The sequence below is a fragment of the Cyprinodon variegatus genome, unplaced genomic scaffold (genome assembly GCF_000732505.1).
Source record: "Cyprinodon variegatus isolate N-32 unplaced genomic scaffold, C_variegatus-1.0 Scaffold46, whole genome shotgun sequence".
Taxonomy (NCBI): Eukaryota; Metazoa; Chordata; class Actinopteri; order Cyprinodontiformes; family Cyprinodontidae; genus Cyprinodon; species Cyprinodon variegatus.
In genome coordinates this window covers 300,887-327,304 of record NW_015150499.1, presented here as the reverse complement: position 1 = coordinate 327,304, position 26,418 = coordinate 300,887, and the positions used below count along the sequence as shown (strand labels likewise).

Sequence of the window (26,418 nt, the reverse complement as noted above, 5' to 3'; positions counted from 1 at the left end):
ATGCAAGCCCAAAAACAACTCCACAGTAAACAAAAATGCAAGCCCGAAAACGGCTGCAATTAACAATAAAGGGCAAACCGAACACGGCTGCACGACTGAATGAAAGAAAGGCAAACAAGCCAATCAGAATCAGCTAATGCCTTAGCACCAGTTATAGGGAATTGATGCGGAAAGCGAACGCATCCCCGCATCGATTCCCTTTCGATTCCTGTTCTTCCTTTGTTTGATTCCGTCGAACAAAGGAAGAACAACCTACCAATCAAAGAAACTAAGTTGTGTCTCTGGAGGGCGAGATGATCCTTGCAGCTCCGACCGTAGTCTCAATCAGTGACCTACCTCCTGTTCAACCTGCATGCGAGAAGATGAAAAGGGACTGAGCTGTCATTGTCACGTGACTATATAGACTTACCGGTGTCACCGGAGGAATTCATCCTCGTCAGAATTAAGTTTAAGATAGGAAGAATGTTATTTCAGACACCTGAAAGTAAAAGCCCAATACACACCAATGGGAAATGTGACGTCGTTTGTAGTAGTAAGAATTACATTTAAGATATCTAAAATTTTCATTTTAGATAGGAAGAATGTTATTTAAGATATCTGAAATTTAAATTTTGGTTAGAATGTAATGCATTTGAGACATCTGAAATATATATTCAGTCAAGCTAATAAATGTCCAAATGGCCTCTTAACATTTTTAAAGATTTCTGGTTTCTTACTGTACAATAATATTTTTTTGCATCCTGAAATTAAATTTTTGCCGGCAAAAATGTAATTTAGGATATCTATGTGTGCAGTTCTGACTAGTAGCAATGTAGTTTTGACCAAGAAGAATCTTATTTTAAAGACCAACTAATGAAACAATAGAGGACAGCGCTTCTAATAAATGTCAAATTTGCCTATCACCGGTTTTTATTCAACTATTACATGATAAATGCACTTACCATAGCTTAACTCTAGCTCCATCCCTATAGTGACGTTTCACTTAATGAATGACGACGTGTTCTCAGTCTGCTCTTCGTTTCTCTGATTGGTCCAAAGGAAAATGGAAATGACATTAACCAAGATGGCGCCGGGAGACAGAGGAAAGTGATGCCAGAGAGGAACAACAAGCGTCACAGCTGGCACAAAAGTGTGCATATATTCTGTCTTTGCAGCTGATTACAAGCGGACGCGTTGGACATCTACGAGCACCTGATAAAGATACATGTTCTCCGTTAACTGTTTACTTTAACAAGCGACTAAAAGTGGCTAACGTTTAGCTTTCTAACTGCGGAAGGCGACTCGGGGGAAGGCAATAGCCCCAAGTTGAGGTGCGATTGTTTTAAAAAGTGACGTCTCTATATCATACAGCAAACGATTTTAAGGATTCGGTTGGACTCAAAGCAATTGTTTGGGAAGTTACGGCGTTGATGTGAAAAGGTGAGCTCAGGAGACAAGGAGAGGCGTCATCTTTGCTCCTTTGACGCCATGGCTCACTCCCCTCTTCAGAGCGCACTACCGGGGGTTCAGGTAAATATATAACCTCATGCTGTCAATGTGGAAGTTAAATTAAACTACTATTAGACTACCTGCACCTTAAAAAAAATTCAGTGAGACATAAAGGAAGTGTAACCGTTTATTTCTCTGTTACATTTGGATTTCACTGATAAAGAAAAACAACTTATCAAAGTCCATTTAGGTTCCTGGGGGAAAAGGCTGGCTGGTTTATTACCCTGCTGAACGCAGATAACCCTTATAATTGTCTAAAGATTGAACTCTCTCCATCTTTAGTTTTATGTTGTGTTCTTTGCCAAAGTTTACAAGTTATGTAGTTTGTTGGACTTTGGCTGGGTCTTGGTTGGTTGCTAAAACAATCCTAGCTATTTGGAGCAATCTGGAGGCATTTTGCATGTTATTTGCCGTCTCCTTTCATTTAAAATAAATGCATTTAATAAATATTTAGCATTGTAAGTTTTAATTTTTGTTGATATTTACTCAGTAGTGTTGAAAACATTCACTTTTCTTTATGTTTTGTTGAGATTAGTAGTCCTGTATGTAATGTAATTTCCTGTATGATGAATTAATGCCTTTGCTTATGTGGGGTGGGGGAGGATCTTTTTAAACATTTTGCCTGAAAAATGATTGTCAATTTTATACTCTCCCTAAATTAAAAATCTAATTTTGTAAATATGGGATTGATAAAAGTTGATCTTGTTTCCTTTTTTATAGGAATATTTTATTGCTAAAACCAACATTAATAGGGCTCAAATAAGGGAAAATAACATGCTATGTGTAATGTGGACTTAAGTTAATGTTGACATTTTTTGAAAAGAGGAAGAAATCTAATTATATGCAGTATTTGTTAGGCCAGTTCTGAAACTTATGAGAAAAAGACTAAAAGTATAAATCCAGTATGGGAATTGAAAGCACTTTAAGTCCATGACTATAACAAAAAAAAAGTATTTAATCAGTTATTTGCATTTTTTACATGATGACATTGTGATATCAAGTGGAATTCAATATATTGTGCAGCTGGTATGACTGGTATGCCATTTTCTGCTTTTTAAATGCAAAATGTGTGAAATCATGATTTCATTATAACCAAACTTAATATACGGTATATAATCATAAGGGAATTGCTACCAAAGTCTTTTCATTTAATTATTTGTCTTCACGTGTGTATTTGTGTGATGTAGAGGGGTTTCTGTATTTGCCAATAAAGTGTTGCTTGGTTGCAGGGTCTTTCATTTTGGTCTATGATAGCAGACCACAAAGCTGCACGGTGCTGCTGGTAGAGAATGAACCACATGGTTTTGGAGCGAGGTTTAAGCAGAAATAGTTGTTCCAGTAAACCTGCTGACTAAGGATATAAAAAACTACATTCCCTATTATGCATAAGCTTCGGTCATAGCATTGCTTTTCCAGAGGTCATCCTTAACATTATAAATTTCCACTGGATGACTGATCACACCAGTGTTATGAGAGCATTTAGGGTTTGTTGCTTTTGCATTGCTTTGTTCTGCAGTGCTTTGCTTTTCCTTCCCTTGTTTTAAAGTCTCTGCTATTCAGTTCAGCGTTTCCCTCTGCCAGCTGTTCAAAGGGCTACTACTCATCCCACCTGCCTTGTTGGTTTGACCATCATGCATTAGCAGTTTTTACAGGAAACTATTCTCACGAGGCGGGGGCTGTAAAGCAATTTACTCTTGAGAGCCTGTAGATCATCGCTTTAGAGCTAGGTTACACTTAGTTTTAGTTTGTACTCTTTACTTTGAATTCAAATGTTGCTCTCTAGTACTATACAGAATAATGTCATTATGTATTCTAAACAATTTTTAGCTTTCATCTGGGCTTTTTTGAAGGCCATTATTCCCTCCCAGGGGTCCCATAGGGAAATGAGCCATTTAGCTCAGTCAATAATTTAGGATGCAGTCCCTATGTTTTTGTTTAGGCTTTGCTTTGGAGGCCATTAAACCACAGTGATGTATATGCATTATGTGGCTTTATGGCAGACGATTTACTAATTGTAGCACTTTTGAAAATAGCTCTGCATACTAATGTCCATGCAAATCTGAGAACAAAAAGATATTGGCTTTTCAATATTGATCAGATTATATCAGTTTGGAGTCATTGGGACTTGCTTACTTGTCCACACTTGGTGTAGAAGTCAGACAAAAATGGAACTAGGTTGAAGTAAACTCTAAGTTTACATTTAAAACTTTGTCTGTTGGCTTAATTCTGGCATTTAGAATAGAAATATCCTTAATTGCCCCACAGCAGGGATTTTCAGGCATTTTAGTCACAAAGTGAATCTAGGAAAACACTCTGGGAGCGCAGACCTCTGCCAAGTAGCTAATTTCCCCCCAACATAATGTGACTTCCACCTTAGGTTAATACCAGTATTCACAAAGTCTTTAAAAAAAAAATAAAAAATCCTGGTTGCAATTTGTTGCCAATCACAATACGCACCTTCTCTTAAATTTCAGCTAAATCTGAGCATAACTTTTTTTAGTTCTTCCAAAAACAAACCAATGCATATGAAGACATAATTTGCTTTGCAGAGGTAAAGAGACACATTGACGCAAACTGGTTCACACATCAGTTATGTGATGTTTATAGACTTAAAAATAGGATTGAAAACATTGGACTATATAATAAAGGAAATACCTAAATAACAAAAATGAAATCATGTGTGACGACCTAATTGACATACGCAGTTTAATCACATTAAATAAGCATCACAGTCGGCTGACTGGAAATCCACAAAAAGTGCATCTCTGACTGAACTACAGAAAAGAAAAGACCACTCATAAGTTAAGTTACCAGCATTGCCAGTTTGTAGCAATGATTGTTTATGATCATACGCTAGCTTTTGTTTTATGCAATTCATTTTGTTTACATTTATGCGGTAGCAGATTTTTTCATACAATTAAGTAAAAACTTATGTTTCGCCATTTAAGTGAGGAAAAAGAAGAGCGACTGAACTAGGAGAATGTACACATTTATACACCTTTCCCACTGGCCAAAAAACCTGTTTATACCAGGGAACAATTGGCTTTTAGTGGCAGTGCGAACAGTTCACTGACATGTGTCTACCTGGTTAAAAATCTTGGCTCTGATCAGCATGCTGTAGGAATACAAGAGCCAGGTTGACTCACTAGATTATGTGATACCATTGAACGTATTAACGTATAGACATCAGCACACTGTACCAGCTGTGTCTGATTTAAAAAGCCAAACCAACTTTTTACATCCGTCAAACATGGCGCAGTGCTGGTAAGAGAGATTCGTAAAGATAATGGAGCGAAACAGTAAAGCACACTCACTACGTCCAGGCTTCTTTACATGTTGCTCTCCATTGTTTACTTTCCTGATTTATGTCACACAGCCGCGGGAGGTTAGAACCGGCTTTTTTTATTTTCAGTGGAAAAGAGGCCTTAGATCCACACCTATAGAAATGTGTACCAGTCTTAAGCTTTTCTGTGTCCTGTGGTTTGATACGACTGAAATTACAATGTTTTGTTTTCTCCCTTGTGTGTCTTTTTCTCTTTTCAAGAACTTCAACGCTGATCCAGAGGAACTTTTCACCAAGCAGGAGCGGATAGGAAAAGGCTCTTTTGGAGAAGTCTTTAAAGGCATTGACAAAAGGACTCAGAAAGTTGTGGCCATTAAAATTATCGATCTGGAGGAGGCTGAAGATGAAATAGAGGATATCCAACAAGAAATCACAGTGTTGAGCCAGTGTGACAGTCCCTTTATCACCAAATACCACGGATCTTATCTCAAGGTGACCTTTTTAGTTTAAAGAAGCATATTTGGTAAACTTGCAATAGTTTAGGTTCAGCAAGATTATTACAGTAAAGGGCAATCCCTGCATGCTAGAAAAGGCAAGGTAGGTCAATAAATAATTGAAATGGATGATGGAGCAGCTACCTTTGAAATAGAGTACAGATATTTTAAGAAAATGGGTCATAGTGTAGGCTTTTTGGATGGTTAGCACTACATTTAATAAGTGCATAGACATTTCAAAGCTGGTTTAGACTACTGCATTCAGACCCTCTAAAATGCCCATCACTTAGGTTATAGAGGCAGAAACCTAGTCGTATTTAAGCTTCCCTAAAATAAGAGTTTTAATGCTCTTGTCGCTGATGTGTTTTGATCTATTAGATTTAGATAGAATCCAAGCAAGCCAAGAAAAAGGTAAACCTGTAAATCAAATTGCTTTATTGACCATAATTTTTTTGGCAAGTTACAGATTATTTTCTAGGTATAATGCAGCTTTATGCTTCACTTAATGGTGCTTAGAGAGCCTTTCAAAGCTTCTAGTATACTGCATAAAGGGTCTTTTCCTCAGGGACCCAGGGTGGCAGTTTGTGGGAGTGGGGCTCAAACTCAGAACCTAGCGCAATGCCCAATGACGGCACTCCCCAAAGCAGGCATTAGCGTAAAGTGTCCCACCCTCCTGTTTGCAGGACGGGTGACTTACCACTAGAGCTAGCTAGCCGCTAATAATACATAAATAAAGACGGACTGAGGCTTTTGTTTACTGGGGTTTTTGTGAATGCTGTTCAAAACTTTATAAATGACAAGTTTTGTATTCTTTATACAAGCTTTTATATTCTATCTACAAAAAATGATTTATTTGCCATGCATATGTTTGTGTTATTGTATATTGTGCAGAGACCCCATTCCCCAGTGATTGTACTTGATTAACCACACAGCTATGAGGAAATGTTCTTGTGCTTTGCAAAAGCTCTCATAACTGTTGAACTTTACCACATTTTTTCCTAGACATAAATTAACTTCTTTGGGATTTTATGTGATGAAAACGAAACAAAGAAGTACATAATTGAGAAGTAAGGAAAAAATCTGGAAACTATGATACGTTTGGAATCACCTTTTACCTTAATTACAGCTGCAGTACTAAATGTGTCTATATTCATTCCCATGAAATATTTCAGGCTCTCGACAGTTTTAAAGTCATATCACACATTGTTATTAAGTTATTATAACACATGAATACACCTGAGGCTATGCTTTTCCATCATGGCTCTGGTCGAATGCTTGAGGTTTTCTTTCTGCTGGGCGGTAAACTTCTGATAGGAGAAGCACAGGAATGTGACAGATGACAGCACAATTTTCACACATTTACTTGACTCTTTTTTTTTTTAAGCACATTAAATAATGAGAATGTAAAAAGATATCAAAGATATTAGAGAGTTTGGGTTTGTTCTTAACCATACTTTTTCTTAATACCTGATTCTAAACAATGTGGCTGAAAGTGACCCTTTATGTTTGGATTAACAGACTGATATTGTTTTATTTGGTTCTCAGAATGCCAAATATTTTCCTGAATGGTGTCTTTAATTCGTAACAGTAAGTCAGATGGAAGTAAAGCTTCTATGGTTAGCTCTACTAGCAAAACTAACAAACTCTGAAAAGATAAATGTTTTAAGACCCATGAGTATACTTGAGCATTTCCTGAGGCGATTCTTGTTTAAGACATTTGAGCCCAATAAAGAAATAGAGAATTACATTTTATTTACCTTCAAGGTGTAGTGGAGGATTTTGGCGAGTTTTTGAAAAAGACCTGCCCTCTCCATTAAAAAATGAAAATAAAAATACACACACACAACCATGTACCCGCTCCCGAGCGGGAACGCCTATTAAATGAGTGCACAAGGCCATTTCTCCTTGTGCACTCTGTTTAAAAGTTGCTGTTTGCACCACTCATACAAGCTTACTTTACACAGAGAAGATTTGCAAAAAAAGTTAAGCTACTACATAAAGCAGATTTTCAAGAATTACTTTAAAATCTCTGATCTGATCTCTGTATTTTTTTTATTTTTTATTTTTTTTTTATGTTTGGCTGTAATCTGTCAACATGGGAAAATGTTTAAGGAAGTCCAAAATCTTTTGAAGGGTTTGTCTCATGAAAACAGTTTTGAAGGAAGTTCTTCTGGGATTATTGTTTGTCAGACCTGAACGTCTAACAATGTAAAAGAAAGCTGCAAACATTAGCCATCATCCTTCAATCTTTAACGTGTTAAGTTTAATCATAGAATGGTAAACATTCAGAGTTTTACTTCTAGTGGTTGTATTTCCATGTTTTCTTTAATTGTTCCTGATCCATTCCTCAGGGTACAAAATTATGGATTATTATGGAATATTTGGGAGGAGGATCTGCTCTGGATTTGGTAAGAAACTAGTCTGAAGTTGGTTACCAATTTATAAGAAAACATACATTTACTCAAGCGGCATGGAGTCACATACTTATATCTCTGTCCCAGTTGGAACCAGGTGCCTTGGATGAAACACAGATAGCCACAATCCTGAGGGAAATTCTCAGAGGGCTGGAGTATCTGCACTCTGAAAAGAAAATCCACAGAGATATCAAAGGTAAATCTGATAAATAGCAGTACTTCAGCCTTTGTTGGAACAGTAATCAATGTCATCTGGTAAGAACTGCTCTCTTTGATCCTTTTTTATTGCTTCTGTGTAAGTTTTCGAATGCCACGGCATCAGGGTTTATCAGTAATAATTGTATATGTGTAATTTTTATTGTCAAAGGGTGTAATCAACTTTGGCTTTTATTGGTGTTTTAGGTGTAATATTTCTTTTGAGAATTTAATGTATCTGAATTCCAAAAAAGTTTAAAAAAAAAAAACCCTATACACTGGGCTTGGTTTTGAAGATGTTTTGCTTCCTATCCAGGAAAGTTTTTCAATTTAAAATGTCAGAATTCCTGAATGGGAAGCGAAACGTCTTAAAAACTTGGAAACAATTCCAGTGGATTGTTGTTTTTTACTTTTTTTGGACCTACTATAAGCTGGATGACTGAGAATCTTCACCAGCAAATGAATCTGAAGTTTTCAAAAATGCAGCTAAAATGTACGAGATCTCGCTTTTTCCTTTTTAATCCTCTACGGGTTTATTGGAGTTATTTATGCAGCGTTTATTGAACTGCTATTTTTAGCTGCCAACGTGTTGCTGTCGGAGCAAGGCGAAGTAAAGCTGGCCGACTTCGGCGTGGCGGGGCAGTTGACCGACACACAAATAAAGAGGAACACTTTCGTCGGAACGCCTTTCTGGATGGCACCCGAAGTCATAAAGCAATCTGCCTACGACTCAAAGGTCAGTCAACGTTATTACAGTCACATACTGGAGGTGAACCGCAGCTGGGGTTACAGCTACATCAGCGTTATAAAAGATGCGGAAACAAAGTGTAAAAGGCCTAGATAAAGCAGCGTGTTGCTTAATCCTTTTCCAGATAGGAGAAGCACATGTTAATCACATCAATTAAATCATGAGAAAATCAAAAGAAGAGTTTGGATTTGTTCTTAAACGATACTTTTTTTTTTTTCTTAATACCTGATTATAAACAATGCTGCCAAAAGCGAACATTTCTAAGTTGACAGACTGATATTGTTTTTTTTTATTTGGCTCTCTACCAGTGAATCAGATGGAAGTAAAGTTTCTATGGTTAGCTCTTCTAGCAAAACTAACAAACTAAGAAGATTAGGTCAGTAGATGTTGGTGAGAATCAAGATATTTTGGGCCTTTTGAAATCACAGATAACCCGCCTAAATTAACTGGATCAGAATCTTAATTCACCAGGATTATTTTCAAGCTGTGTCTTGTTATACTCTTGTATTTATAGCCTTAAATTAAATGGAAATGTTGTGAATTTGTTTTTATTTCCTCTGACCTCAGTGTGCCTCTTTTGGTGATGAACACTAAAGCCCCATTACAGACGTGTTTTCTAGACTAGAGAAGCCCCAGTGTATATTTTTGGAACAACCACAGCATGAGTCAGTGCGACTCTAAAACACAGCTGCTAGGTCGCTGTCCTTGTTTTTTGCAGAACTACTTCAAATACTCAACTCAGTGTTCCATATTTAGAGTCACTTTGTTGTGTTTTAACTGGTCGCTTGTAGCTCAGGTGAGATTTTAATGAAATAATTCCATTTTTCTTGTTTTTACAGGCAGATATCTGGTCATTAGGAATAACAGCTATTGAACTGGCTAAAGGAGAGCCGCCCCACTCTGAGCTTCATCCCATGAAAGTCTTATTTCTCATCCCAAAGAACAACCCGCCGACACTGGAAGGAAACTACAGTAAACCTCTGAAAGAGTTTGTGGAAGCCTGTTTAAATAAGGAGCCTAGCTTTGTAAGTTTAAACCTTTTTTTTTTTCATATCGCTGTGATGAATAAAATAAAAAAACAATCGTTTCAAAATTCTGCTCTGACGGTGTTTGTTTCACAGAGGCCAACTGCCAAAGAGTTGCTAAAGCACAAATTTATAGCGCGGCACGCCAAAAAGACCACCTACCTGACCGAGCTGATCGACAGATACAAGAGGTGGAAATCGGAGCAGTCGCGGGATGATTCAAGCTCCGACGATTCGGATGAGTAAGTTCTGTGTTCTTCGTGGTGCAGAGCTGGAGAAGAGTTAGACTAAATACACTGTTTCTGAATCCCATTTCTCCACAGGGAGCTGGAGGAGGGTAGCAAACCTAAAGCTAACGAGGAGTGGATCTTTGGCACCATCAAGGAGCCCGTTATATTTGAAGAGCCGCCAGCTGAGCCTGTTCAGTTGGTTGAGCCTGTAGAGCTGAGGGTCAGAGCATAACACACCAAAGCACAGTCCTATTTAAATCCCTACAATCATTATCTCCTTCATTAATGTTGATTGAAAATACTTCTCTTCCAGGTGGAGCAGCCTTCAGAAAGCCTCTCATCACAAAGCTTAACATCGATATTCTCTCCATTGTTCTCGGAGGTATTATACACTAAATTACGTCTAATTGAAATAGTGATCTGTACCATTTAGAACCCATGCAATCTTCACTTCGTTTTCCCTTTTCTGGATTGAAATTTTCTGCGGGTGTTTAATGGAAAAGCTGTGACTCTGAGTCTATCCTGTCTGTCTGCATGTAATCGCGCACACAAATAATTCTGCATATGTTTTTTTGTAGTTGAGAGAAAAGGGTGAGACCAGTAATGGAAAGCCAGAAGCTGCAGAGGAGCTGAGGAAAGCCATTTTCCTGGCTGAGAACATCCACCCGGGGATCTGCGACTCTCTGGTCGCTGAACTACTGCAGAGGCTTCAGAGGTAAGAGAAGTGAAAGTGTTGATGCACCTTGAACCTCTTCAGATGCTGCTACTTTGAAACTGTGTTTTTATGTGATAGACCCACAAACAATACTGCATAACAGTGAAGCCCCTTTATGATGAAACACAATTAAGTGCGACCAGTTTACTGCAGTCACCTTACCTTCAGATGTTTTAAAAGAACATTTTGCAGTAGCCTCCACAGTAAAAGTTAATTTCCTCTTCTACTTTTATCTAAAACCAGTAGAGGTTGAGGTTTTGTCAGTTAGACCTTGTTTTGGATTTTGTTTATAAATCAGTTCAATTAAGCAGGACAATGTTTGAAAACTGCATCTTTCTTTACTTTTATATTCCATCTTAGATTGACATAAAGGGTATATATCTGTTTGATATGTTGGGAGTCTCCTCCTTGAGGGCATTGCATAGTTTGCTTTATTTTGTAGCAGGAACACTTGTTAATGGGTGTTAGTATTGAGAGAAATAGAAGGATTATACTGGAGATCTTTTTTTTAATGCATTTTGTGGATTAGTTTGATCAGTCATGCACCTTTTTGTTTTTCTTGAGCTTTTAAAGACATTGTCAGTTTATTTACTAAATGTGTAAATCATTAAGTCTACATTTCTGCTTGTGTCCCCTAAGTCCCAAAAGCTGTTAGTATAGGACATGATCTAGGACACTATAGGTTTTTATGGAAAATAACTAGATAATTGTAGCTGTGGGAAGTAAGCTAGCTGTTTGAAGCTTCTGATTTTTCAGATTTCCTGTTTTAAAATCTCTTGTGACCTCTCTGAAACTTTGTAGGAATAAGTCGTTTTGATTTTATTGCATTGTCCATTTATTGCATTCATACCATAAATAAAGTGCTCTAGAGTTCATTTGGGGTCTTTCCATAACTATAACCAAGCAGACATGAGGCGGTTCTTTGGTCAATACCCTAGTACTATTGCTGTGTTCACATTTACACAAACGTATAAAACAATAGTTTTAAACAGACCAAACATCTCAGGTGTGATAACACTCTAAAATGTGTTTGATAAATATAAAACATATACAACTTATAATAAGCTGTTTTAGGTGATTATTTCCTACCGTTCTGTTTTTTACCATTAGCTATACAATAAAAAAAAACTCTGTTTCCTCCAGCCAGTTGGGTTGGTCACCTTTAAACTAGTTAGAGGAGTGAGGGCGCTCCCAGTAAACCATAAAGGTTAACGCCAGAGAGGTCTGACTTTATGGCTTTTTCAAAAGATGCAGGAAAACCTTAAATCTGGTCCATATAGGCACATATCCTCATTTCTTAGGTGCTTTTAAAGAAGAGTTCACAAGTAAAGAATATTTTGTTCCCGCAGGTCATGGTTTATACCTGTTCCACCATCTTAAACCGGTGAACCATTATAGCTGACTTGGCAGTTGTTTCCCTCTTGTTAACTCCGTTAAAGCTTTGCTTCAAAATGTTAAAACCATTAAGTTTTTATTTTTTTTATTGTAATCATTTCTTAACCTCCACTTAAAAATAGTGAAAAAAAATTTAGTGCTTCATCGTTTACTTGTGAAGGTCACAGCATCTTTCATTGTGTCTTTGCTCTTCTTCGCTGAAATTCTTTTGAGCGTTAACGTTCTGCTCTGATGTTTGCCAGGTTTTCTGTGCTGCAGGCGGCCACCGCTCAGTGACGCTCTGTTCTGCTCTTCCACCCTGACGGCAGCAGTCTGACCTCCTCAGCTGAGATGAAGTCTCCCAGGAAGGTCTACATCCCTCATTTGCCTAAAGCAAAACCCTCCCGGCCTCCTTCCGGTCTGTTTTATCTGCTAGAGGAGCAGCAGAGGTTAAGTCAGCGGTTGCTTATCCAGCTGTGCTCTGTTCTCCCCTCTCTGCACCCCTTTCTCAGCTGTTTTATTTTTAGACTGGAGTTGACGATCTTTCTAGAAGGAGTCTTGAGTTTTTGGTTTAATGTGTGACTTTTTTGTCTTTTTCTTTTAAAAATGTTTACACTCCCTTTTGTTTTTGGAGAGAATCCCTCGCTCAGTTGGTTGTGTGCATGTGGCTGTGAGAGATAACGAGTGGGTGAAGGCGTTTTGTTGAAAACTCAGGTATCCTGCTTTAAGTAGATTTGGTCTTCTGGGAGATGGAAGGAGGTCTTACCGGGTGGTTGTACAGACTTGTAAATAAGCTTATTTCTATAGATTGTTGAAAGCATAGCAGGGCGTTTGACATATAACGGCCTAAAGCAAATTATAGGCTGTTGGGTGAAGATTGCCTCGCTTCTGTGTGTCTTCTATCCTTCAGTGTTTGATCTTTATTTTCATTCTCTCCAGTTGATGCCCTCATTTTGCTGTTGATTTTCTTCACCTTCTCCCTCTGCTGCTGTGGCTGTAATATTGTGGTAGAATGTAAAAGCCGGCTGGGTTTCCGAAGCCTCCCCGCTTTAAACACTGGATGCTGTTTCCAGCCCCTCATTCCAGGAGGGTGGGGTTCGAGCAGGTCTGTCGGCCTCTGCCTCACCCCTCTCCCTTTTTGCTGTGTGTGATTGCTCAGATAAACTGAGGTTTCGTCCATTCATTCCATTCAAATGGCAGTGCCATCATCTTGTTCTTAAATCAGCAGACTCTCAGTCTTCCTAGGAGCTGCGACGGTACTTGCTCTGGGTACCTTTAATTGCACTTCGAGTATAAATGCCTTTACGATAAACAAAGTAGCCATAATGCAGTAGCATGACACTTGCAGTATTTTATTTTTGCAGGAATGCACCGTATTATGGATTGAGAACAGTCTTTGAACTCGGGTTGGTCGTGCAGCACAGTATTTGCCTGGTTGTGCATTTCCATTTGGATTTGATATAAGCTTTCCTATAGGGATATCTCAAAGTTTCAGAATATTTTAAAAAGTCCAAACAATTCTCAAATGTCATTTGCAGGTTATCAAGACACAGAGTGATGGATTTCAATCGTTTATTTCTGTTCATTTTAAAGATTATGGCTTAAAGAGGATAGAAAAGGCTGACATACCAAACTGGTATTAATAAGTATGTGCAGTCAGTAACTAACTGATCTATTTTTCATCAGATCAGCCAGCAGCACACTTCAGACATCTCTTATAGGGGGCAGTTAAAGCTCATATTGCTGATACGTCTGTGTGAGGCGGCTCTTAGAACTTCAGCTGTCAGACACTCTTTGTAAGGCTCCCCAAAAAAGGCTTCGCCATAGTTGCCAACAGCACACCTTTTTCCTTCCACTAAACTTTCCATCAGTGTGCCTGGTTTAAAGCCCTCTAAGAGACGCATTCTTCCACAGAGGCCTTTTGTTTTTTATTCTCCGTGTGGAAGAGGGTCAGGGACAAATTTCTCAAACTAAATCTAAGTTCTGTTTTCATTAGCTGTTTGCTATATTCATCAAAATTAACAGAGATCTCTATTTAATTACAGAAACCAACTTTTCGATGATATCCTTATTAACTGAGATACACTTGTAGTTGCTCCCGCATTAAATGAAACTGCTGTGAGATGTAAATATTAGGAAACCAGAGACCAGCTGCACTGTTACTACTGTTTAAAATGATTGTGCATAATAGTGTTAACAGTTCAGAGCCTACAGACTGGTTTGGGTGGTATGCGTTATAGCATACTGTTACAGGATGGGAAGATGAGTCCCCAGACGGTGATGAAGCAGCCTTATAGTGTTTGAATGAACATGACCATTATTATCAGCTTTAAAAAGGTCGGATGAGATATTTACTTTTGACATTTCCTGTTTTTCTCTCTTTTTTTTTATGCATTAAAATTCATATGCAGTGATTTTTGACGAGAAATAATAAAAGACCAAAAGTATTGCTTCCATTTCTTTCCACGTAACATGTTTTTTTTTTTTTTTTTTTAAACAGTCCAAATCTTTTCAGTTTATTTTGTTCACTGTTGCTACGCTATACTTTCTATGTGAGCACAGCTGAAGTTAAAGGAACAGTTTTATGAAGTTTGGGATTAGACATGGGATTCTGAAAATAACAACCATCTCCTGTGTTTACACTTCAGTTAAAGACAAAAAAAAAACAGATCAAACTACAGAAAAGCAGCAATGAATCCTGCCGCTTAAGAAATTTTACAACTTTCATGAAATATTTTGTATATCTAAAGAATGTTATTCAGGTACATTTAAATAAACTCCATCAGTAGTTTGAAAATTGTTATTGCTCAAAAAATATATCAAGAATATATTAGTTGGTACTTTACTTGGATAAAGCTTTATTTCCAACAGGTGTAGGAGGATACTTGCTCCAGGACATTTGCTGCCAGTCCTTTAAAAAGGACTATTAATTAAAGGAACAGTACAAAAAAAAGTTAAAATTGTCTTTTAGTTTTAACAAACAGGTTTATTTTGACTGGAGGTATTTAAGTTTAGGGTGGTCCCTGACTTAAACGTGATCTAGGATTCAGGCCACTTCTGTTAAATCTTATGGTACATTTACATGTGATCCAGTGTAGGCAGTGGTTTACTTTCTAAAATCCTTAGGTTTAAACATTTTAAAGTCATTTCTTTAGCATTTCAAAAGTATTTAAGCAGTATTCCTTGGCTGCAACATCACACAATTCCTTTTAATGTCTATATATTATGCATAATGTTGTATAATAAAGTCCATAGTTATGTTTGATGTATAATGATAATATATTTAATTTAACACTTCTTGCTGCTTTAAGGTTGGATTGTTCTATCTGGATTCCTCCCTTGAGGCTCAGTGTTCAGTAAATGATTTCCCTTGATTACCGTTAACTTCTACTCATATCTGTGGATATGTTTACCAATGGGATGGTTTTCCCTGAAGCTCCTGCATTTCAACTGAACAGCTGTTCCTTTAACTGTCAGATCGGAGCTTTTCAAAGTCCATTTCAGTTTTATTTCAAAATCCATAATTGTGACATTCAGCTTTTTTTGCTAAAGCTAATGATTGTTAGAATTTAGCTACCGGATCAAAAGCTGCTATTAAGATTTTTTTTTTTTTCATGGTTTTCTTGATATTTGTTCAATGTGCCATGATAATGAGCTGCCCCTGTTAAAAGAAAAAAAAAAAAAGAAATCAGCAACATCATTTGCACCTTTTGCATGTTTTTATTTGTTGCACTTTCTGTGGTTTATTTAAGTTTTGGTACTCGATGTTCCTTTTCTTCCATTAAACATCTTGTTTTCTTTTTTTATTTTTCTCCCCGTTTGTATCAATGAATATCCATTTTTTTAAAAAGAAAAAGGCTCATCTTCAGCTGATCTGTTTGTTCTTTTAGTTTTGTGTTCAAGTGTTAACACTGGGAAACAATCGTTCAAAGCGAACATTTCATTTTGTGTGATTTTTCTGGCAGTTTGTTGTCCGGTCTCCACATTTGCAGTTTTCAAGGTGGCGCTGTTGGATTTCTGGAAAAGCCCTTAAATGATAAAAAAAAAAAATAATAATAATTACATTTTGTTTGCTTGCCTGCAGCTTTTTTTTCCCTCATTAAGACTTCAGTGCCTTTTGTTTTTTAATAATTACCCCGCAAAAAAAGTCTTGTTGATGGTAGTTTTTTTTTCCACTGGAATAAAATCTGGAAAATGTGTAGTTTTTCAAAAATGAATATTAATAATTAAATTGATACTAAATTACTACAGCGAAGAGATGAAATGTATTATTTGGCATCTAAAACCTGTTTTCACTGGTCTCACTGAGAGAGATATCTTTTTAAACAATCAAATTGAATCTTGGAAGCATTAGAGATGTCAAGAAGCCAATGAGAACCTCTTGTACTTCTGAATAAAGCTCAAATTACGACTTCATCTGACAAATGTGTTGCGTATTTATTTTTGGATTGAAAGTGAAATGATTATTTGTAGACTTCTACTTTTAAAATGTTTAGATGAGTTCCTGGTGACAATCCATAGAAGCAGAGAACGTGAAAACTCCACCCAACCGGGATTCGAACCCAGGACCTCTTGGATGGAGACCAAAAACAACACCAAGGCTCCTCAGTCATTGATACAGCAGAAATTCACTACAAATGTCACTGTACGGCATCTTGGAAAGTTTGTTCAGTCAAATAATTTAGACATGCTCAATTACACACCTTTTTTTTTTTTTAGTTGTGTTTCCCTTTGGGCATTTTTTCTTTCCCTCTCAGTCAAAAGTATTGATGATTGTCTTGGTGATTCTAAGGCATTTTATTCTTTCCATTCCAAAATTAAACAAAATATGTTGACCGGAAGTTGGTAAGAAATCAAAATAAATACAAATTAAAATAATAATATAAACATTTATTTATAAAGCTGGAGCTCCTCTGAGTTAACTCCCTTATAGTCACATTTAAATTTGATGAATTGGGAACAAAATACAGAAAAAAATTGGACTGACTTAATTAGATTTACTTTGTTTTCATAAAAACATCTGAGCGATAGAGAAAAACAGCTGATACCAGTCTGTTCCTCTGCCTCATTTTGGTGAAGACAAACATAAGGAAAACATCATTTTTAGTTGATAAAAGCTTGTTGGGCCATCACAAAGCAAAACAGATCCCAGCCCTATTTTATTTTACTACCTAAGAAATTAAAATATATTCATGTACCACTCACGGGCCACTAGGGGTAAGGAATCCCTGCTTTAATTGATGCATTTTCATTTAAAAAATGTAGGGTTTGTGATTAGTGTGAAAAATTACTCATACCCACTATGGTTATAAGTTGCATAGGTCTATTCTAGTTTGAATTAATAAATAAATGAATAATAATTCATATTTTTTCAAAGTAATGTAAAAATAACTCACCACTCACACTTTATTTTACTTCAGGTTAATTAGGAACCACACAAGAAAACCTGTTTTTCAGCAAATACCTCACAGCAAGTTTTATTTATACATCCAAAAACAAACAAAAGATCAGATTTCTCACACTATATACAGATATTACATACAGTGTTTTGTACACATATTACATAGTTTGTACACGAGAAAAATATACATAAAAATGTAAACTTTTGTATACAAAAAATACCTTAGACAATTCAAACAAGGACCAATAACAAAAGGTGACTAGATTAGCTCGTCCTATCTTTAGAAACAGTAATACAGTACATTCAATGAATATAGGAATATCGTCCGCCATCTTTGAACTGGAGCGGTTTCCGTGCTCCTACGAGCCCTGCTGGAAGGTCGCTGTTCTACGTGGCTTTGTCTGCTGCAGGGACTAATCTCATGCCTTACGGTTACAGCAGTATTGTTAGCATCGGAGACGAGGCTGCAGTAAAAGCCTCCCCATCAGTTTAGAGCCAGATCTCTTTTTAGAAAGGGAGACAGACAGAACTGGGCCTCCTCACAGCTGGAAACAGGTGGGGGAGGGTCTGGTAATTATATCAGCTGTTCATGTAATGAATGTCTTAAGCCAGATAAAATGAGGTGGGGGGGAGAAAAAATACCAGCTATTAAAATTCCTGTAGATATAATCCACTGTTTTCTTAAATAGGTGAATCCAGTCAGTAACGACCACTGAATGCTGCTGTGCTGTGCGACACCCTCCGGATGTTTAATAGCTATCAAAAACCACTTCCTGTCAGATTACTGGCGAGGATGAAACCCACAGCACCTCTTTCACAAAGATTCAATCATTTTGATAGCTATTAAAAAAAAAAAACAACTCACTCCACAAAATACAATCTCCACTCTGACATGTTGCAAATAACTTCCACCCATTGCTACTGAAGAGTTCACCAACAAACCCCAAGATAGAGACTTATATTCTATATACCAAGTATTCAACAATTTGTCAATGTCTATCATATATAATATATATATTTATATATGTATTTAAATCTATCAAAAGTCATTGTTATACTGCTGTATAAGTTAGCGGAGGAGGGGGAGGGATTTGTTTGCAAAAGCTAAAATCAGACCCCAGCTTTACATCCTGTAGCTTAAAAATCACATGGCGAGATAAAACAGTGATTTACTTGAGATGTACAAATCATACCACCTTTTGTTCATTTATGCAGGGCCTGGCAAAAGTATTCACACCCTTTTTCCCCCTCATTGGTCATGTTGAAACCACAGCCTCAGTGTTTAACAAGACGTCCATATAAGGAGGAACATTTAAAATTGTTTTCATGATTTTTTTTTTTTTTTTAAAGAACCCAGAAATAAAATTCTGGACATTTAAATCGTTTGATTATTATCAAGAGGTGATGTTAAAAATACAATTTCTACACTTTGTGCGATTATAGAAGCAGGTAAAGATGGTGGACAGGAGGAGGAGTTGTTAAATAAATAGATTCCCATCTGGAAAGTACATGCCTATAAAGAGTTAGGCATAAATGGACTAAAACAGCTCAAATAAGGGCCTCAGATAATTTGCATGGAAACATTTTGGATTGTAAGACACCGATGCAAGTCTGGAAACTCACAACATTTCTTCATGTGTTCAACTTCAACATGAGTTTCCAGACTTTGAAATTGACATAATCAGATTCAAAGCTTTTGATTGGACATGGACGTCTGACCAGTGGCTAAGAGGAACAGTCCAGAAGCGTTAAAAGGGTGGCATAAAGAAAGCTGTTTAGAAACTTCCAAAAAAACATTTTTAAAGATGTCCTCTCCATCTATTAAAAAGAACATCGGCCCAAGCGATTGAAATGTTTGGATCTAAACATTTTCCTGTGCTAATTTGGCCTAGTTAAAGTTCAGAAGAATCTAACTGAAAGCCACTTAAGATCCCAAAAAGAGAGCATGGAGGTTATGGTCGCAACATGAGAAAACTAGGAAAAGAAAGCGTTGTGATTATGTTTGCAAGGCGCTGAATGCCCAATCCCCACCACCAAAGTCTTCTTTCCTGAGCCGATGAAGACTGTGGTACATGTGGACCTTTCTAGCGTAGACACTTAAAAGCCCCTGCATTCATCACCATCTTCCTCCTCATTGAAACGGTCGCTCATGTATTCACCTTGAGAGTTAACTCCTTAGAAATAAGAGATGGCCTGAGTGAAACTGTTGTAAAAATCTGGAGTTTGAGCCATAGAGGCCCTAAAGAAAAAAAACTAAACAGAAACAACCTGATCTGGCTGGTTTCAGGAAGCGGAGCTACATGCAGTGACATCAGGAAAAATACCTCACAATCCTGCAGGTGATGGTAATGTGTATTTTTATTGCTTTAAGAAACTACTACCTTCAAGTGTCTACTAAGCCACTCACAGTGCCGCATCCGACAGTGAGGTCAGAGACTTTATCACGTCCGAGCAGAACCAATAAATGAGCACATATAATATACACTATATTAAAATCAGCCGTTAAAAAAAAGTGTTTGGGTGATGATTAAATTGGACTGAATCCGTATCATGAAGACGGTTAAATAGCTTGAAACATAATGGGTTACAAAAAACATCACAATGTCTACTCTTTAAAACGGAGGGAAGGGGTGGGGGTGCAAATGGCCATCTGAGAAGGGGAGGGGGTGTGAAGCAAACAGAGCGGCATCTGGGGTTTTCTGTCATGGTTATAAATAATCTTTGCTAATGTCTTTTAAGTCATCAAATAATCTAAAGCGCTGCTCCGCAAACATACAGAACACAGAGGGTGGAGGGGACTCACAGCTACTTCAAATCTGAAATCCGTCCGGCTACAGGAGGGGGGGAAAAAAAGGAAAAGACAGGGGGGTTGGGGGGTTAGAGATTGTGCAAATCCTTTAGCAAATAGTGCACTAGAACCACATTGCACACATAAAGCAGATAAAATCAGAAGCCGGTCGGCTGGATTGGAGATAACTGTGAGCCCACCGCAGCTGCTGCTTAATCATTTACTTTGCGTGAAGGGCGGCGTGGCGCTGTTGGCACTTGCAGTGGTGGCACTAACTATTGAGAAGCCGGCAGGGGGCGCCGTGGAGCTGTGACTGGGCTGCACGTCTTTCGGGATGCCGCTGTGGGAGGCCAGTTGATGGCCGAAGGCCGCGCTGAACTGAGGGAGCTGCTGCTTGGGCTGTGTGGGGGTCAACAGGTGTTCGTGTGAGGAGGAGGAAGAGGACGAGGGGACAGGGGGAGCGGTTAAACCCGTCACGGCGCCCTGAGGCATCGCCGACAAAGCCGCCATCGGCTGCAGCGTTACAGAATGGGTGGTGGCGGGCGGCGTGGACAAGGAAGTGGTGATGAGGTGACTCTCCGACCTGATGAGATTGCCGAACGGCGTGGGGTCTGTGAGGGGGAGGTTGTTCCATGTAGAGCGGGGGGTCCCCGGAACCCCGCTGAGAGGGACCTCCAGCAGCAGGGGGGTGTCTGTGTGGAAGGAGGCGGCGTGCGGGGACGATATGTGTTCACTGTACGGGGATGGCACATGCTCGCTGCTGTAGTGGCTGACCTGCGGAGACGAGGCGGAAACCTCAGACTTTGCCAGGACATGCGTCCGAGAAAACGTCCTCTCTGTTATGGAGGTCTGCGTGAGCAGGGGGATGCTGGTGGTGGCCGCCACGGAGGAAGGCGAGGTCAGCGTGGAGCACGATGGAGGGGGCTGGTTGGCCGGCTGGGATGGCAGAGATGGGGAGAAGTGGTTCCCGGCGGCCTGTAGCAGATTGTCCTCCAACTCCAGGCTGGTGAAGTTCTCAGCAGGGATGCGTGTGTTGAGCAGGTCCCCCATGCCGCCCGGTTGGACCGGGCCAGGAAACACCGTCAGGGCACGGTTGTCCACTCCGTCCGCCGAGGCCAGATCGGCCATGGAGGTCAGGCACACCAGCGAGTCTGGGTAGGAGCCCATGGCCTGCAGGGCACGGACCAGTTCCTCAGCCTCCTCTGTGGTGGGAAGCAGCTCCCCGTTCTTCACTGCAAAGACATTTAACATCAAGCTGTCACACAGATTCTAAATGATCCTGTTTCCATAAAACACCAGTCTGCTTCTTGGGTATAAATAGGATATAATGTTTCTCCTGAGTGCAGGCTTTTAGACAAACAGGATGGGTATCGCTGTTTCCACTCTTATCCAGCCTGAGAAAATGAGTTCCATACATATTCATTCACTGCGGCAAAAAGAAACGGATACAAACCTTCAAATAAGTCGAAATCTTGCAGGTCATCAGGTAGCCGCGGCAACACATCTGAGAAATCCTCCTGGTTTAACTCTAGGTCATTTGGAATGTCTGCCATGTCGTTGGTGATGTCATCAGGAAGTTCGTCTGTGCTCAGGTCTGGGGTTGAGGGGCTCCTGCAGCAGAAAAAACAGTATAATTAGCACATTACAATAGCCAACTCTTAAATTTATATTTAGATATAATCCATCTTTTTTTTTTTATAAAAGGCGGACCTGATGCCAGCCTGTGGGGGCATCACGAGGCTCGTCAAAGGCATTCCCAGGTTTCCCTGCGGCAGCGCTGGCGGGATGGGTTTCTGGGGCCTCTGCGGCACTCTCCTTCTTTTCTTCTTGTGTTTTTTGGTGAGTGCTGGCGGTTTGGTCTTTTTCCGTGGCTTTCTCTGTTGCTGGTGCTGCACCCTCCGATTGCCGTCACCCCTTAGAAAATTATCCTGAGCCGGATAAACAGAAAAAAAACTAAATTTCCTTTGGAACATTTTTTTTAAACTCCCCAAAATGCAATTGATCAGCTGCTGAACTCACCATCTTTTTGGCATGCTCTTCACAGAGCGGCGTCTGGTGTGTGATATCAAACACGGGGATGGAGCACTGTTGACCATCTGCAAATTTGGCTGTGCAACTAGCAAATAGTTGCTGAGAACGATTCAACAGTATGTCTTTATCAGATAATATAGGAAACAAAACGAAATATTCTGGAGAGAAAACTATAAAGAAAAGACTTTAGTGAGGTGGAGTAAATAATCAGAAAAAACAGAATTTAATCCGTCATTCTGAGCATCAAGCTCCAACATAATACAAAGCAGAGCAGAGGATACGCTGAAAACAGTGCTGAGTGAAGGGCAGAGCTCTGTTGGTGCAGGTCTGGCCCTTGGTGGAGCCGGTACAAGTCGCCGCTTCTGTGCTCCGGGGCCTTGCTGGAAGCCCACTGTAAAGACAAACACATCCTGGACTCAGAGCCTAGCACTTTTCTGTTGACATTACAAAATGTTTTACCAAAGACAGCTTCTTCTCTGTCCAGTGTGGGGATTTACCATGAATGGCTATGAGAGTTTCCACCCAGCTCCTGGATCAGCTGCCCCGCGCAGTCTGGGTTGCTGTTGGCGGCGTGCAGCAAGGCTTTCCGGAAGGCATAACGATACCTCTTCTGACGGATACTCGCCCTATCCTGTCTACACATGTGCTTGTACTTCTCCCGCAGGTAGGAGCAAAGCCGCAGGAGGCGCGCTCTACGCGAAGAACCGCCATCGCCCTCCAAGCTGCACAGGAGAATAACATTAACATGACGTCGAGACGTTTCGACGTTATATGGTGAGGTTAAGCACTTTAAAGAGACAGACCTGTTCTCTGGTCTCCATGGACTCTGAAAAGGAGCAGCTCTCTCCACATCCTCTTCGTCATCGTCATCGGCGCTGTCTTCTGACCAATCCAGACCTGGAACAGAGCTGTTTAGATCGGCTCATCTATCTCAAAAAGCTTGTATAGGCTTAACGGATCTCACTGTATTAGCACTAGTGATTTGGACATGCAACATTAAGGCAAGTTACCTAGATGTGAGAAGAGATCTCCGTGCTCTCTCTGTCTCTTAGCACAGAGCTGCACCAGGTGTTGCAACCTAGCAAGGCAGTGGGCAGAAGGGGAGAAGGCCGTGGGGTGCATGACGACCATGTGCCTCTGATTGGTACTGCCACCATCCTTGCAGGAGACAGGCGGTTGTGTCGCAGCGGAAGGCATTTTCCTGCTGAGCGATGGTCCAAAATATTGCGCTGAACTGGGCAATGCGTTTGCAGGCATCCCCGGAGGCAGAAAGTTGACTGTCTGAGGTGGTGGTGGATTGCATAATAAACCCTGCTGCTGTGCTGGGAAGGAAAAAGATGTCACGCCGCACTGCTGAGGTGGCTGTAAGAGACCCGATGCCTGTCGCGGTAAATGAGCGTTGAGCGGTGACGAGGGGTGGATGCGCGGAACTGGCGAGACCGTAAAGTGCTCAGGCGTTGGCTGGAAAAGTTCTGTGTCTTGGGGGAGTTTCTGGTTGAGCGCCAGCCGACTCTGTAGCTTCTTCTTGATGCTGCTCCCCTTTCGAGGAGCGCCCACCTCCTCTCCATCCATTTCATCCTCATAGAAGGCAAAAGGGTCCAGGAGTTCGCCATCGGCGAGGGGTAACAGGCGTGAGCAGGGGGGAGATGGTGGAAGTTCATCTATGCCATTGGTCGCTCTCAGAGCTAAAGAGGGCACAGTTATGTTGAGAGCCACCGACTCCAGGTGAGCCCGTGGACGCATTTCCTCTAAAGCATCGTGTTTTTTCTTGCGTTCTTTCTTCGGGATAAAGCCGAGAACCTGCAGGTGGCTGTTACAGTATCTGGAAAATAGGAAACGTTCCCTCAGGTATTTATAAAACAAAACAGACTACTGTTTTTTATAAGCAGACTGAAAACCCACCTGCGATCCTCAGACTTGGGGATGGGGTTGGTGCATCGCTGGCTGTTGTACTTTGCAACATATTCGCACTGCTTGAAAGGAGCCGTCTTGTCCTCCAGAACATGCCGGATGCAGAAAGCATACCCATTTAACCGGCGCTGCTTGCACAACTTTGGACTATAGGAGCACAGCGGCTTATTGTCCACCTCTGAGAAGTGTATGTGTTTGCCTTCATACATCACGTGACTCTTGTCCTTGAAAACATCAGCTGGCAGAAAAAAGGAGCAAATTAAAGTTATTAAATTCCAAAACTTTAGCACCATCTATGCGCATAAAATGGTCATTCAGTCCATCTCGTTAATCATTTTGTAATCTATAGCCACTCAAAAAAGTAGTCACACATATTTGTTTTTTAAAATATATTTTGTAAACTTCCAGCTAAATATTTGTTTATTATAACAAACCAGATTGTTTTACATAATTGTGATTTTTATTTTCCCACAGAAATTTACATTCTAAAGGTGTAAAGTACATTTATAATTCCTGACCAGTAATTTTTTTATTATAATCCTTCCATAAACTGTAAACAGGATTTGGGTCAGGACTTTAACCGGACCATTAGGATCACTAATGTGTTTAGGGTCACTGTCTCAATGGAAGGTCAACATTTGTCCAAATCTCAGGCTTTTCTTCCAGAACCCCTCTGTATACCTACTGTGTACCTACTGACAGATAGAAGAGATACTGTCAAACAAAATTCCACTGTAACCTTACAAGTGTAATAAAGCTTATTTTTCTATTGAACAAAATATTTGCCATGTTTCCTGTACCCTGTAAATAGAAATGCATCCACCACTTTTTTTTATTTTGAATAACATAGAAAACATTATTTTGCTGTAAGGGCCTTTTGTGTTTATCTGAAACACAAACTACTAATATGCAACACTAATGTTTGTGGTTATAACTACACACATGGTGAGCGGATTTCTACTAGTTTTGTTGCAATCAAATTATTGATTGTGATATATTAATAATGTGAATATTACAAAATGTTTTAAAAAGTCAAAGTCCCTGTAAATTAATTTCTCCTCCTAGTCCTTTCATATCTGCTATGTATATTTAGAAGTTGTTCTGACAAACCTTTGTATCATATCAAATACATGTTTACATACAATGGGAAGTTTAAATGTAAATTGTGGATATTTCTGTTTTTCAAAGGAGGAGCTAACTGATATTAAGTTAGCTTTACTCATACCTTAATACTGTTAGCTTGTCACGTTAGCTTAGCGAACGACAGAAGGCTCTAAAACTTTATACACTTACGACACTAACAAATGTATATGTTATTTTTCCCGGTCTCCCAAATGTTTAAGCTTTACTCTTAAACGTGTTAGTGAGATACACAAGTTTTCAACAAAGACTAAACAGGAAAATATAAATGTTCAGGTTAGCTAACTAAGCTAAAAACACAAATTAGTAGGCGGTAGCTAACCAGGAAACGGAAATATATCCAAACACAGGACCATTTCCAGTTTAGATTTATTTCGAAAAACACATGCATTTAAATAAGATATCAGCCGCAGCTTATCGAGACTCGTACTGATAATTTAACCAAATTAATAGATTTATGGAGAAATGCTTAAAACAAAGGGTATGGATACGAGGATTAGGGCCCGTTCCACTGAGGCCTTTGCAATAGTCGATATGAGTTGAAGCCACTGTCATTACATAATATGACTTTAGAAAACTGTTAGAGACTGAAAAGTATAATTTACGCAACTCAATTATTAACAGGACAACGAAAATGTAATTATGTTCTTAAATACAGGAGCAAATCCGTTTATTAGAAGAGGCCTATTAACCTCGATTGGACGGCGGCCTCTGGTAAGCAGCCAGCCCGTTTGAGGCCAATGCAATGCGGCGCCCTCAGAAATCGATGCCGAGGCTTTTCACGACTCCGCTTACCTTGAATAGGTTTGGGCTGTGCACGGTATTCGCTCCAGATAGTCGGCCGAAATGTCTATTAGAATCAGCTAAGCTACTCGGGCATCAATAATCCAGGTAGGATGGTAAACGGCGGTCTTCATCGAGCTCGGATTTTCTTGAAATAAGGAGCCATGAAAACACAGGCTAACCAGCGCAAATTACAAGCCGTAGGTAGGCTGCTGAGGACATTTGTTGGATCCACAACAGACTCCTCACAGCACCACTACAGGCACTGCGGGGACATGACAACAAGGCGCTCTACAACAACAACCTATCCTACCATATTGGAAATGTAACTTTGTTAAAATCCATGCAGTGTGCAACTATGAGGATAAGAAACTATTTATGTAGAGCATGGAAGACAG

At 39.5% G+C, this 26,418-nt stretch overlaps 2 protein-coding genes across 3 annotated transcripts; one reads left to right on the top strand and one right to left on the bottom strand.

The window, feature by feature from the left end:
- The first annotated feature begins 1,050 nt into the window (after positions 1-1,050).
- LOC107082050 (serine/threonine-protein kinase 24-like) lies at positions 1,051-14,619 on the top strand. The gene is made up of 11 exons (XM_015370495.1): positions 1,051-1,509; positions 5,033-5,263; positions 7,617-7,673; positions 7,767-7,875; positions 8,453-8,610; positions 9,462-9,647; positions 9,744-9,889; positions 9,971-10,097; positions 10,191-10,259; positions 10,456-10,592; positions 12,230-14,619. The coding sequence occupies exons 1-11, from the start codon at positions 1,468-1,470 to the stop codon at positions 12,261-12,263; spliced, it is 1,296 nt and encodes a 431-aa protein (XP_015225981.1). The 5' UTR covers positions 1,051-1,467; the 3' UTR covers positions 12,264-14,619.
- A 2,815-nt stretch (positions 14,620-17,434) lies between these two features.
- ino80d (INO80 complex subunit D) lies at positions 17,435-26,406 on the bottom strand. 2 transcript variants are annotated; one of them, XM_015370499.1, is made up of 10 exons: positions 26,033-26,402; positions 24,089-24,335; positions 23,197-24,008; positions 22,990-23,083; positions 22,684-22,908; positions 22,468-22,577; positions 22,175-22,308; positions 21,866-22,083; positions 21,609-21,766; positions 17,435-21,387 (listed from the first exon to the last, which is right to left on the bottom strand). In XM_015370499.1, the coding sequence occupies exons 2-10, from the start codon at positions 24,304-24,306 to the stop codon at positions 20,372-20,374; spliced, it is 2,985 nt and encodes a 994-aa protein (XP_015225985.1). In that variant the 5' UTR covers positions 24,307-24,335; positions 26,033-26,402; the 3' UTR covers positions 17,435-20,371. The 2 variants fall into 2 exon arrangements, with proteins under 2 accessions (XP_015225985.1, XP_015225984.1); XM_015370498.1 differs by having other exon boundaries at positions 22,684-23,083; positions 26,033-26,406.
- Positions 26,407-26,418: the final 12 nt, after the last annotated feature.

Bases quoted from the DNA above. Each gene is read 5' to 3' on its own strand.
- LOC107082050 (XM_015370495.1), top strand. From the start codon at position 1,468: ATGGCTCACTCCCCTCTTCAGAGCGCACTACCGGGGGTTCAG. The intron at 7,674-7,766 runs GTAAGAAACTAG...TCTCTGTCCCAG, and splicing joins GAGGATCTGCTCTGGATTTG to TTGGAACCAGGTGCCTTGGA. The intron at 10,098-10,190 runs GTCAGAGCATAA...CTTCTCTTCCAG, and splicing joins TTGAGCCTGTAGAGCTGAGG to GTGGAGCAGCCTTCAGAAAG.
- ino80d (XM_015370498.1), bottom strand. From the start codon at position 24,306: ATGTATGAAGGCAAACACATACACTTCTCAGAGGTGGACAATAAGCCG. The intron at 22,309-22,467 runs GTATCCTCTGCT...TATCTGATAAAG, and splicing joins CACTCAGCACTGTTTTCAGC to ACATACTGTTGAATCGTTCT. The intron at 21,388-21,608 runs GTTTGTATCCGT...ATGTCTTTGCAG, and splicing joins AGATTTCGACTTATTTGAAG to TGAAGAACGGGGAGCTGCTT.